General features: G+C 37.0%; 1 protein-coding gene across 5 annotated transcripts in view; it reads left to right on the top strand.

Moving 5' to 3' along the window:
* The window catches only part of USP6NL (USP6 N-terminal like), a 128,232-nt gene that overhangs the window by 96,061 nt on the left and 18,475 nt on the right, over positions 1–13,696 (top strand). For all 5 annotated transcript variants that reach the window (XM_074573277.1, XM_074573278.1, XM_074573274.1 and 2 more), the window contains 6 exons: positions 852–961; positions 3,692–3,740; positions 5,602–5,722; positions 10,562–10,656; positions 13,323–13,388; positions 13,477–13,576. In XM_074573277.1, coding sequence (XP_074429378.1) covers positions 852–961; positions 3,692–3,740; positions 5,602–5,722; positions 10,562–10,656; positions 13,323–13,388; positions 13,477–13,576 — 541 coding nt within the window. The remainder of the gene's footprint in view (positions 1–851; positions 962–3,691; positions 3,741–5,601; positions 5,723–10,561; positions 10,657–13,322; positions 13,389–13,476; positions 13,577–13,696) is intronic.

The following is a 13,696-nucleotide window of genomic DNA, read 5'->3' as shown; positions in this document are numbered from 1 at the left end:
GAGTTGTGCAGATTAGATTGTCTGGGGTATTCTCTAATAACACCTACTCAAGTGTAGTGTTTTTTGAAAATACCATGTTGAATCCAGTTAGAAATGTCTTGCAAACTCAACTTCTGGGGATAGAAGTGAGGATGAATGAATGTCAAGAGAAAATTATTTTAAGTACCACCTTATTTTTCACTATCTAACCTGTACGGGCTTTCTAAGTATTCAATTGCAAAATTGTATTTAATTATAAAATGTTAAAGCAAGTGCCAAAGTAGAGGTATTCTACAACTAAATTAGATTAGAACAGAAAGACAGAGGAAATGACTAGAGAAATGTCCATTATCTATACTTAGATAAGAAGTGTCAGCTATGTAGCTATTACTTCTGCTTAGAGAAAAGGGCAGGAAAAGTATGAAAACCACATTTGCTATAAGTTTTGTTAAATCATTTGCTAAAAGTCCAGTCTGGAACACTTGCATCTTAGGTTCTTGTCCCTGAGTAGTAAAATGCACTTTCTGTCTTTGTCCGCTGATGTGCCTACCTGAGAAATGGCAGTTAGAGATCTGAAAGGCTGAAACATAGCCTTGAATATGGGTAGTGAATGGTGTGCCACAAAAATGCGTGTTACGAGATTGGTCTTCTTACATCTCTGCTGTGTGAATGTGTCTGACTCTATAGAATTTATATATGTATATGCATATTTCGGAAGTTAAAATTCTTAGCTTGTGAGTTGGTATTCTATAGTAAGTGTTTTAAAACATGATGCAGTGAATACTTCAATACAGGAGTACAGTCAGGCAGGTTTCTACTATTTTAGAGTTCACAATTTTAAACTTAATTTCTGCTCTTTACTCTTTTTCCAGAAATTGAAGTGTCAAGCACGAGGGTCTTCACCAGATATTAGGCAAATTGATCTTGATGTAAATCGAACATATAGAGATCATATCATGTTTCGAGACAGATATGGGGTTAAGTAAGTAAATTAAAAGGTTTGGTTTTGTTTGTCTTAAAACTAGCTTCCGGTCTGCCTCAAGCCTCTTCGATCTGTGCAAGAATATTGAATGTAAGCTCCAGACTCTCAAAGCAGGATGGTCAATGTGCAATGATGTAATTACCGTTACTACTGCAAAATCAGATGGTCACTTCCAACAAAGAAGTTTTCCCTCATTATGAGGTGGTCAGCAGCATTCCAAAGGAATCCATTTCTATACAGTTCTCATATTGTTTCATATTTAATAAAAACAATCTCAGATATTGTGACTACAAAAGCCTGGGAGTTCCAAGCAAATAAATTAATTACAATTTATTACCCAGTCGTTTTATCTAACTGTATTTTCAAAAACAAAATAGCTTTTTGCACCTCTGATAATTTTTACCTTCCCAGAGATTTTGGCCTTCCTTTGGATTTTTATATTCCTCTTCTCCTAGTATCTAATGCAGAACCAAATAAAGCAGTATTTTAGATGTGAGTGTTTAATTATTTACAAATGTAGGCCTTAATGCTTTTGGATTTCTTCAAAATGTTGTTTTTTTTTTTTTATTTACTGTCATTGGACGAGGAATATTAGGCAGCTGTCATCTTTAAAAATGCTTAATAGCGAAATAAGTGGCGATACAAAAATCAGCATTGTTGCTAGCTTGCAGCATCAGCACCCTGCTGAGATGAAGAGGGTATTTTTTTCCCTTCTGTGACTGTATTAGTTCAGTTTTTAATCTCCTTTTCTTTCCAGGACAGATTTTACTGTAGTCTGCGCTTTTCAAAATGCAGTACTCGACGAGCTGTGAACTTCAATGTGATAATAATAATGCTTTTCTTATATTACTGTTCTAGGTATTTTGTGGCCAAATCCTAAATATGGGGAATTTCTCTGATGGCTGCAATACAGCGTGGAGTACAAAGCAGAAATTCCCAAGCTGAGAACTGTGCAGGCACTGTAGTTCAGATATACTTGTGCAGTTCCACCCGCACCGGCCCCTCAGCGGTACTGACACGGTGCCATGCAAAAATGGCCGTGTTGCTTCCAGGCCTCAGTTGGTTTTTCTGCGCGCATTGGAGGTGTCAGCAGCAGCTTGCTGCCCCATCAATTTGGGGTTAACACAAGCAGAGCCAGCTCCAGTCCCTGGAACTGTGTTGTAAGCGTGTCCTCAGAGTCCACAGGAAAGCCTTTGGCTGCATAAAGCAATTTCACACTTGGAATAGGTCTTGGAATTACTGTACATATATTATGTATCTCCAGTGATGTCAGTGAGAAATTCAGAAATCATTTCACGTAGCAATGAAATAAAGTCCCCCCGGTAATCAGTAGCTTGTTTGACTTTTAAGTAGACTGTGTGCCTTTGAAGGTTCATTCTTTTACAGGCCTTTAGTGGTATCATCTAGTGTAAATAGTACTAAAATTACTATTATTTTATATATCTTACTGTGAATGAGATCGAGCTCTTACGTTGAGTTTCTTACGGTCATCTGAAGATATAGAAAGTTCCTGAGTACATTTGGGACCTTTTAGTTCATCCTTGTAAAATAAGAGTCCAGGTTAATATCCAGTACTTCAGGTTACACTTTCCTTTGGTTGCTGGAGAGCGGCTAAGCTTCAGTTCTGTAAGAGAGCAAACAAAAATGTCATGATCTAGATGTTTTGGCAAAATTATCCAAGTATGCATCCTTTTCCCAATAGAAAATACGCGGTGTTTTGCTTATGCTTTTTTTTTTTTTAAACCTGCTAATGTCTATTTCTATATATTTGATTAGTGACAGGCAGAGGGGATTTCACTGGACAGAAAAAGGACAGTATGCAAAACTCAGCAGTTAAATTTTAGGAGTTTTAGTTGTAGATGAAAGTAAGCATTCAGGTTTGCAAATTCTGTCCCTGACAAATCACAAAGAAGTAGGTGTGAGTTTAAAAATTCATTATGAGAGCTCTCCACCAATACTTTGATATCCCAATTTCAGAAGAGCAGAGTTTTGTTTTGGTTGTGTGGTTTGTTGGGTTTTGTTGGTGGTTTTTTGTTTTGGTTTTTTTTTTTTTTTTTTTTTTTTAAATCTCAGTCCTTTCACAAGGTAGACTGTTTTTACAGAAAGCAAAGGACCTACAGAAAGCTCTTTGTAAGTCGAACTCTAAAGTATATGGCGATCAGTACGCTCTGGAGGACTGAGCGTGGGGTGCTGACTCGGAGTTGATATTGTTTTTCTACAGTTTGACAGCAGCAGTCACTAATGCAGCCTTTAATTTGGGTGCCAAGATTAAGACACCTTTGTGGCTGCTTTGTGTATTTCAACTCCACTACATCTCTGAAATTAGTAACAGCTCTTAGTGTCCTAACAGCGTTCAAGCACAGAAATCAGGTCTGGGGTGTTTGAAGTTTGGCGTTCAGAAAAAAATTAGTGTTTGAAATGTAGCCCATCCTATGTTTCACTTTACCTATCTGTAAAAATGATGATCTGACACCGTTGCCTTCTCAAAGTATTGTAGGTGTTTTTTGAAACATTTCAACATGTAAAACATCAGAAAAGCGCTAAATACAATGTTGGTTTGAAATCAGAAGAGCATATCATTGTAAAGTGTGGTTTGTCTTGTTCTTTAGTGCTAGGCAAGTTAAATTGGGCAAACAGGTTTCCAAAACATAGTTTGCTACTTCTATGTTTTTTCTGTTTTTACAAAAGACAATATTATATTGTTTTCCTTTTCTACTCTTCTTTCTCCAGGCAACAATCTTTATTCCATGTTTTAGCTGCATATTCCATATATAATACGGTAAGTTGTGTACCTTCACACTTAAATATGGTTTCTCTGAATGTGCTATAACAACTTGCAATTCTGTATCTTCTTTTTCCCTAAAAGAACCAGACACCAAAAAACCCAAACCAAACATTTGTGCGCCCGTTGGAAGTACATAGAAATAAATTATTTGTTTGTTGACATGTTTTGAGCTGAAGTTAAAATAAAACAAAGCATTTTGTTTATGAGTATCTTATCGGGCAGACTGAACGGTGCATACAATTTAACTGAAACTTAAGTATTGTGTCTAATAAGAATAACAAATTTGTGCCATAATGGAGTTTTATTCTACTGGTATTTTTCCCCCGTTATATTACATACTTCCCATTAAGATCATTTGAGGGAAGACACCCTGCAGAAAGATGCACGTTGGAGTAAACAGGCATATTTCCTAACCTGGAGGGTTCTAATAAACAGAAAATGCTTTTAAAGGTTGTATCTTCTTTGCTTAAGCCCTCTTTTGGGTATACTCCAATATACGTGTTTAAGTACATTCCCACCGCTGAGCTTGGTCCTGAGTGAGGATTTCTTTAACTACGAGTAAACCACGACAGTGGGGTTTCTAGGCTATATGATAAGGGTTAGAAACTTGTGTATTTAGTAACGTCTTTTGGCTGCATAATAAAAACAGAAGAAACAGAAATGCTATTGTGTCCACATTTAACTGTGGTTTTAATGTACCGTCCCTTCATTCCTTGTACCCATTTTGATCATTTTTTTACATGTTTCATTGTATAGCCATCAGCAGCTCCCTAGAATTCAATGCAAAAATATGTAAAGTTAAGAAGTGAATTGAAGCAGTTACTCTGGTTACCACTTTGTTTCATTTTTCAAAGTTCTAGGAAATGTAACCTTTCTGTCCTGTTTCAGTTTCTGTCTCCCCCCAGTTGTTGGCCCATAAAAGAACTTACATTGTTGGAATTTGTTGTCTTTCACTTGTTATGTTGTTATAAGCTTTTCATTGTAAGCAGCCTTGACACCCTGAGAAATAAAACTCTGGAAGAACCTTTATATCTCCCCTATAGGACATTGGACTAATATCTTCAAGTTGCATGAAAAATAGTGTTTAAAATCAACTGCTAAAGTGTAATGGTGGGAATACTGCAGGGAGGTTTTTATTTTGCACTTACGCCGTTGCATTTTTCCTCTTAACGTATAGCAGATCTTATGCTTTGGTTTTATCTCTAGAGCAAAGTTCTGCTAAGAACTTGTAAACCTGACAAACATTATCCAACAATTAAGTCATTGTCGTTGCAAATACTTTATTAGTGGGGTTGTCTGAGCAGCTAAATGATAGTGGCAGTTGGTTCCTGCTATAAAAGTCAAAATTAATAGCAGAGGAAACACTCAAGTTCAATTTTGGAACAGTAAAATTTTTTTCTTCAGGTTTATTACATTTGCTTGCTATGGGCTGCTAAACTTGAGCATGTTTGTAGTTATAGGTCATGCTCAAAGTCTTATGTTTATCAGGTGGTGCCCTGGCTGTAAGGCAAAACAAAGCAAGACTCCCCCTCTGCACAACCCCCCCCCCCCAAATTACAACTAAACTACTTGAAATGATTAGTACTGACGAGGATTTTGTGCATCAGTAGAGAGTTCTAATGAACAATCAAGACTTCCAGTTTACTTTTCAGTTGGAGGGTTGTGCATCATCCCCTCTATCTATCGGCATTTAAAATGTTTATTTATTAAGTGTGTTTGGTGGTGCCATGATTAGGGAACTTACGCCATCAGGACAGGCATCCTCTTTCCTCCCCTAGCTCAAGGCAAAACTAACAGCTCCTGGTTATAAGGCTTTGTTTTCAGCGTTTTAATATTTTCACTCTCTGATTTTCAGGAAGTTGGATACTGTCAAGGAATGAGCCAGATCACAGCTTTACTCCTTATGTACATGAATGAAGAAGATGCCTTCTGGGCCTTGGTGAAACTTCTCTCTGGTCCAAAGCATGCTATGCATGGTATGGAGTTTCATGTTGCTTAGTATATATTAGGTTTCAACCTGCTCTATTTAATTTGAAAATTATTTCAAAATGGAACTATGCTGTTCTTTCTGTATGGTCAAACTAAGACATAATGGGAGCGTTATACTGTATCCAGTAACATACCGTTGGATGTTGCTGGAGTCACCCATAATTGTAAGTAGTTGGTTTTACGTGTGAAATCTTTCAAATAGTTCTTAATGAAAGTCAGATATTTTCTTTCCTCTTAATCTCTCAGGGAGTGTAACCAATTGAAAGCTGGTTATGTAGACATCTGTATAGTACGAGAATAGTAGTGGAAACCTGATACAGAATGTGTTAAATAATATTGCAGCTATGCTGTCATTTGGCAGAAAAGGCGTCCACAATAAAAAATGGACCTATATCTAGGCATTAATTTTGTGTTTTTTGGTTTTATCTCTGCCTCGCACAGCATTTCCTGCCCTCACGGTCTTGCTACTTTTATGTTATCAGTTGTTCTCTCTTTCCGTGCCAAACTTAGTATGATCTATGCATATTCCATGGCTATTGGTATGGAATAACCAGGAATTCCAGCATCTCTTGTAGATGTTAGTGATGTGATTCAGAAAAGCTGTAGTTCTTGAATGCCTCAAAAAGTAAATATTATCTAGAACTTGAGCTTTTTGGCAAATTTCCAGCAGGCTTTAGCTCCTTTTCCCTGCTTAAGACTTTCTCATAACTGTGGTATCTTCCTTCCCTGGCTTTTCAGTGTTCCTGGATGTTCTCCACCTCCAAGATGAAGTGCTAGTTGGTTATTTTTCTGTTTATACTTCTGCATTGCTATTGCCTTTAAAAAAAAAAAAGAAAAAAAAAGCAGTCTGATGTGAGGATCGGTGTCATAAGTGAAACTTTGAATTCATCAAGAGTCAAAGACGTGCTTGGAGCTTTACATAATGATAACACAGCCTAAAAGCATCTTACAACAAATCTATAGATTTAATAATAATCAAGAGCTATGCCACTACAACTGTGCAAATACAACTGCGTAGAATGTTGAGCTCCTCAAAGGTCATAGAAAATTTTAGGTGTTTTGGGGAGTAAGTCTAAATCGACTCATTATATACCAAATCATTTGGTCTGGTTTTGATATGTGGGAGCTTTAAGATGCTGTAGACTGTTAAACAGTTGTTTGGTTTTATTTTAAACTTTTCCCAGATTTTATGTCTTAGTGTTTTGTCCATGTCACCTTTTTTTAAACCAGGAAAGAGTCCTAACCTTGGAATGTGATCCTAATGGAGAACTCTCAACGTGAATTTCTCAGGCTGAGTTTTGTAGTCATCATTTGAACTTGCTGTGATGACCAGGGTTCATCTAGTAGCTGGTGATGGACTTACACAGGCTGATTGTCACTTGTGTACATATGGGAGTCAGCGCACTGCCTGTGTAACTGTTACTGAATACCCCGTGCAGACCTCCTTCTCTCCCTCCTTCGTTCCTTCCTTCTCCTTTCCACCCCAAGTTACAGGGCACGCACCCGGCAAGTGATTAGAGAGGGAAGGAGGGAGCTTTGAATAGCCCAAGAGGCTTGGTGAGTTCCTCTGCAGGGCATACGAACCATCGTCACACAGGTTTATACACCCACTGAAGCTGTCTTGGCAACAGCTGTTAAGGAAGTTTGCATTTATAGATATGCTGACAAAAGCTTAACTCAAATGTTCCAAATTTAGCATTTATTAAATGTTGCCAACCTAATCTAAGGTCCTGCTTTTGGCAGATTGGACCAGATAATCTCCAGAAGTCCATTCCAGCCTAGATTTCCTATGATTCTTTGAATGTCTATGTTTTAAAGGAGTTTGTGCCACAGTGCAGCATTACTGTAAATATCACTGTCGATGCTGGAAGGGAGACTCTAACGGATGGCATATAACTGTTCTTCTGTGTTGCTCTTTGGGGAAAGTAGTTTCAAGCACTGTTTATCAACTCTTGAAAGCCTAAATAATTTCAGTTCTAAATTGCTGATATTTATGAAGGAAATCTTTTTTATAATTACACTTGATGCTACTGACCATCAGATGGCTCTCTGAAATGAGCGTCTCTGTATGGAAATTATAGGGATGGGCTGAGTAATTCAATTAGAATCATATTGACAAGAGTAGGATGGTTAAAAGTTCCTCCCCATAGACGAGGTTTTTTTATCTGATTTTTCTCTTCTACCTGTGATCTGGAAACCTGGAATGCCTTTTGGGTGTCTCAGGTACATAGCAAGACTAATTTCTGGCATAACAGCGCTTGATTCCAAGGGATGAATTTGGCCTCTCTGGTGTTTCATACTGTATGGATGATGTGAAGTCTCCAAACAGTAAAATACAGGTATCGAACCCTGAAAATTATCTAGGTTTTTGAAAGCTCTTGGTCTTTCTATAGTCTTAAAAAGTCAAGATAATGCATTGGTATATAGAAACTGGAAGCGCAACTTTCGATGGATAAAGCGCTTTTGAATGTTATTTATAATGGCTAATTAGCTCTGATGTAGTCATTCACTGTTTACATTAAGAAAAAAAAACAAACAACAACTCGCCTATATTAGAAAAATTTCCTAATAGGCAACCTGACATTTAAGTGTGGTAGAATATGCATTTGTATCTATGGTACACTAAACCCGTGTGAATCTGAGATAGTAAATCTTGTGGCCTAGTGACCATGCCCTGAATTACAGAATTGGTAACTAGAAAGAGTTTTCTTTTTGGTTTTGGACTTTTTTTAGTGATTGGCTTTTTTTTTTTTTAAGTGACGTATTCTGTGGATTTATATTTGTTCTTCCAGTTTCCATACTGCTTATCATTTACAAGTAAAAACTGTTGGGGTTTATTTTTAGCCTTTTTTAATTGTAGAAGTATGGAATTGCTGTACCAGACCTATTTAGCCCAGTGTCCTGTCTCTGATAGCGACCAGCAACAGATGCTCAGTCAAGCGTCTGAGAAAAAGGCAACCAGAGATCAGCACCTCCTGGAAAATGTGTTAGAGGCCGAAAGAATTTCAGGAGGAGCTTCTTGAGATGAAAATTTGTTTTGCCTTTAGTAGTCTCCAGTAAACTTTTCTTCCTTAAATAGTTCAGTGCATTTGACTATGGATTGTGTTCTTCCATGATTTTTTTTTTTTTTGGCTCTGCCACATGATGGTTTCTCGATGATGCCCTCTACATTTTGCCTTAGAGAAGGCAGTGAATGTTCATAACCTGTTCACCGCTGGCACTTGGTGGTATTTCCCATCAGCTCTTTCTTTACTGCAGGCTGATCAGATGTAGCGTTTTAATCTCTTCCTGACCCAGAAGTTGTTGTATACTTTGATAATTGCTGTGACTTCTTTACCTCTTCCCGATTTTTCAGTCCTCTTTCAGGGTGGCTAGGACTTTACTGGTCGTTCACAGTGTGGACACATGGACATGTCAAATGGCTAATGTCCCAGCACAAACTCCTGTGCAACTTCATGGGTGAAGCCTTTTTGTCTTTTTTTATTTTACTGTATTTTAAGTCTTTGGATTAGCTGCTTTAGGAGGTGGACTGAAGAGATGAAGCTACTTTGGTGATATTAGACAATAAGATAATAGACAAAAGGTACTATTAAGTACCTTTGGAAAGTCAAATAGGCAACATCCACTGTTCTCTGTGCCTAAATGCTCACTAATTTCTTCAAGGAAGCCCAGTAGATCTAAGAGATGTGACCTCTCTTTCTGAAAACTGTGTTGATTCTTCCCTGGTGCATTGCATCCATCTGGACATCTGCTTACCTCAACTTTATTATGGTTTCTGTTGGTTTCCTCTGGGGGTATTGGCCTGAATATTGGACTGATATTGGAGTGAAAACCAGTTTAAGAAAAGCTGACATCGTGTCAGCCACTTTCCAGGCTCCTGGTATTTTAAGCAAGAGGTTTGATAGCATCGATATTTCACCTAGTTGACCTTTGAGTTCTTTTAGAGCTGTTTAGCTTCTGACTTGGGAACGTCCATGCAAAAAATTAACTTGTATTTAGTCTAGACTTTATCTTCTCTGAGCACTTCTAAAAAATCTTCACAGACTGCTGAGCCTACAAATTCTCTGTCAGGCTTTCTGCTTTTAAGGTGTTTGAAAATAGGTCTATTAGTAATGTCTTTTGTAAGTTGTTTTTTTGGGGGAGGCTTGTTTTTCACATTTTTTTTACTGCAAGTGTTTCATCATCTCTGTTTTTGTGATCTGAACACAGCTTCAGCTTTTTGAAGGGTTTTCTTTGAATGGTTTCTTTTCCTGCTGTGTAGCTGTACTAGCTTTCCTTTACATTTCAAGTTTTTTGGCTAGTGTTATGTGTTTGCTCTGAGCCTTTTTTTAATTCCGCTGATAACTCAATTGGAAGGGTGCTTAGCGCTTTCCTTTTCCAGTGTATGATCACTAAAACAGCTGCCTATGATGCTTGCCCTTCTATCACGAATTTGCTGGACGTAATCCCAATTTATGTCTCTTTCCTTTTAAAAGTTTCAGTTGGTGTGGGTTGTGGTTTTTTGTTTTGTTTTTTTAAAGAATAATTATAAATTTGGTTTCCGCATGATCATGTAGTGGGTAGACTAATGTAGGACTGATGGATCTGCTGTCATCTACCATCGCTAATCTAGTAGTAGTCACTAAGGGAACGTATTGATGCTTTGCTGTAGTCATTTAGGCAGGAGTATGTGCGTATCCGTATGTGGACATCATAATATTGCTATGAATATCTGTTCAGATCCAGTGGTCTTGTTAGAAGGATAATATTATAAGAGCTCTGAATACCTTTTTAAATATCATTTTTATTGTACATACACCTGTTACATGGTCAACTTCTTTTCGTAGGTTTTTTTATTCCTGGTTTTCCAAAACTGTTGAGGTTTCAAGAACATCATGACAAGATACTGAAAAAATTTTTGTCCAAACTTAAGCAGCATTTGGTAAGTATTAATATCACAATAAAATCAATAGTAATTTACAGCTTGCTACCTTGTTGCAGTTCAGGTTAACCCACTAGGTTAAGAATACCTCAAACCTCAGAAAAAAATGCAAAGCTGGAAGAGGCAGAAGTGCTGCTGTTTTCATTATAGACAGAGTTATGGTGCGCCTTGGCAGAGTTATCATGAAATTGGATCCTAAGAGCAATGAAATTGTGTGTCTGTCTCACTTTGACCTCTGAGTTAAGAAAAATATGTGATACTTCTGCTTGGCCTTATGCAAACTGCTGTTTAGCAAGCCGATGTTAAAACATTTTATTGAGGGTTTATTGTTTGTAAAGCTTTGTGGCTCATCTCTGGGCAGAGGTGACTTTGCAACCAAGCAGTTTTAATCTCTGTTTAAAAAGTAACCTTTATAAGAGGAGTTAATGGTCCTTTTAAAATTTGCACATACTCAGTAGTATTTTCACGAAGCTAAATGCTGAGTGTTATCTCTTCTAATGCTCTTAAATAGGAAATAATATGCTCTTTATTCTTTTGCTAGTATTGGCTGTATTTAGCCTAAGGAACAATTTATTTTTATAATGGGAGAAAAACGCCCTTCCAATAGTCATCAAGAATTTTCTTTTACAATCCCATTGGTTCTGCCAGAATCCGTCTTCAAGTCTTAAAAGGTAGTGTAAGAGATGCTCAATTGCAGCAACATCTTCTAAGAGTGATAGATGCTTATGAACATTACCTTCCCAAGGCTATATTGGTTTCTGTTTAGTGTGTTTATCTCCTTAGAAAAAGACGAAAAGACAATTCAGGAGCAGACTAGCACCTTGACAACGACGAATTGCATCTAATGTGTGCCAGTTGTATTATAAAATAGAACTTAATGTCTTTTTTTAACAACATGCTGTAAGACCTGCTCATAACATGGAATTAGGCAGATCCGGCTAGGACGAAAAACCACTCTTCTGTTAAAAGGTCAAGTCAAAATTAGTCATGCAAGATGATCTTGTCATATTTTAAAAAAATCCAAGACTAGTTCTGTAACTAACTTGGCTCTGAAATTCAAGTTGTGGATTTGATTTTTTTAGAGTACATTAAAGATGATGCTTCTAGTTTAGAAATATCATCTTATTCTCATTTTTGAGATTGTCATGTTTCAGGAACAAAATATAGAATAATCCCAAGAAGATTGGGTGGTTTTAAAAATAAATGGTAAAAGACCCTTACTAAAAATCAAAAAATAATTATACACAATTGAGGTGATACAACCTATGGCTGTCATGTTATTAATTTTTTTATATTGCTTATGTACCCCTTATTACTGCATTTAATAATCAAGAATTTTTTTTTTACTCCCCTCCCTTGGGTCACTTGAAAGTTTCCGAAAAGTGGAGGAAGTTGCTTTAGTAATTGAAAAAGCTAATTTAAATAAAATGCCTTGATAGCTCCCTTCTGAGACAGTTCTTGGCCACTTGTTTAGAGGGATCCAGAGAACATTCACTATATATATATTTATTATATATTTTTCTTCTCAGTTTTAAATCAGAACATAGTTCTATTTTTGTGTTAATTAGTTTAGTGGCATTAAATTTAATAGCAATAATTTTTTTTTCAGGGACAGGTATAGTCCATTGTATCTATCTTTCAGTAGGTTGAAGGCCATTCTTACAGGTTAGAAAAAATCTCAAGGTGGTTTTTGTTCTATCCGTTTTTTTTTTAAAGACTCTCAAAATGAAAATCTCATAAACTTTATTTAAATTATATGAAGAATTATTTTTCCTCATTTCTTGCTGTGAATGTATCACTAAGATGAGCCCATTTTAACTTGCTGAAGTGTACAGATAAATCAGAGGGATTTGGTCCGTTTCTTATTCAGTGTTTATATGATTGAAACTTCTGGATTTGGTTCATTGCTTTTTCAGTGTTTGTATACTTGAAATTTTTGGAAAAGCTGAATGTGGCAAGCATAGAATATGATGTTACCCTATCCGAAAGTTAAAATTCAGATTTCTTAGCATTTCAGATTTTGCTTTAGCTTTTCCTCAAAGTGTGCAAAGAACTTTAAAGAGCTCCCCAAAACTGCGAAGCAGCTTTAGCCATCTTTGAATGGGCCATCTGTCCTGTAGATGGCTCTCTCTGCTCTCGGGGAAATTAGGCCCCTTAATTAAGGAATGATTTTGCTTATCAGCCTAAGTGCTGTTTTGAGGTCCTGTGTTGGAAGAATTTGATTGTTTTAGGCTGGTTTCTGGTGGATAGGTATTCTTGTCACAAAATCTTTTCAACCTTTGGCAAGAATTGTCAGCCTTGCTATAGAGAAATGAAAGACTAAATGGACACAGTGCCTGAACTTTGGTTGCTCCAGAATATTGATGTATTTTCTTGAGAGAGGATTTAATCCCCCGCTACCTCTGTCCCAAGAATAAGGTGGAGGTCTAAGGTGCGTTAATGCCTTCTGCATCTCCAAATGCATGTTTCTTCAGGTGGTGAAGTTGAAGAAAAAGTATGAAAGACAGAAATTGTATTTGTTGGGTTGAAGCAACAGTGTTTCATGTAGTTTAATTAATTCTTTGCGGTGAATATTGGGTACATTGGCCTCAAGGTAAAAATTTTTTCATGGACAGCGCAAGGCATTTCTTGATTTTGGTATTTTTAACCTTCTGTGGTTTTTACAGGACTCACAGGATATGTCCACTAGCTTTTACACAACAAAGTGGTTTTTCCAGTGTTTCCTTGATCGTGTGAGTATGTTTTCCATTTTCTATTTCTGTTTTTAATTGTGAGTTGGGACAGACGGTTTCACGGTGTTGCCTGATTCTGTCGTTGCAGACTCCCTTTACGTTAAGCCTCAGGATATGGGATATCTACATACTTGAAGGAGAGCGGATTCTCACTGCTATGTCTTACACAATTCTGAAACTACACAGAAGTAAGAAATCTTTTAAACATTCAAATGCTAAACAGAGATTCAGCTGGTTTTGGTCTTATTTTGTGTAGCTTGACCTTGTGTGAAAATCTTAGTCCCATTTGCCTTATGCTGTTTCTGTCA

This window comes from Larus michahellis, chromosome 1 (assembly GCF_964199755.1).
Source record: "Larus michahellis chromosome 1, bLarMic1.1, whole genome shotgun sequence".
In the NCBI taxonomy this organism is placed as follows: Eukaryota; Metazoa; Chordata; class Aves; order Charadriiformes; family Laridae; genus Larus; species Larus michahellis.
Note: the sequence above shows the minus strand (reverse complement) of the source record. Positions and strands in the feature narration are given on the sequence as shown.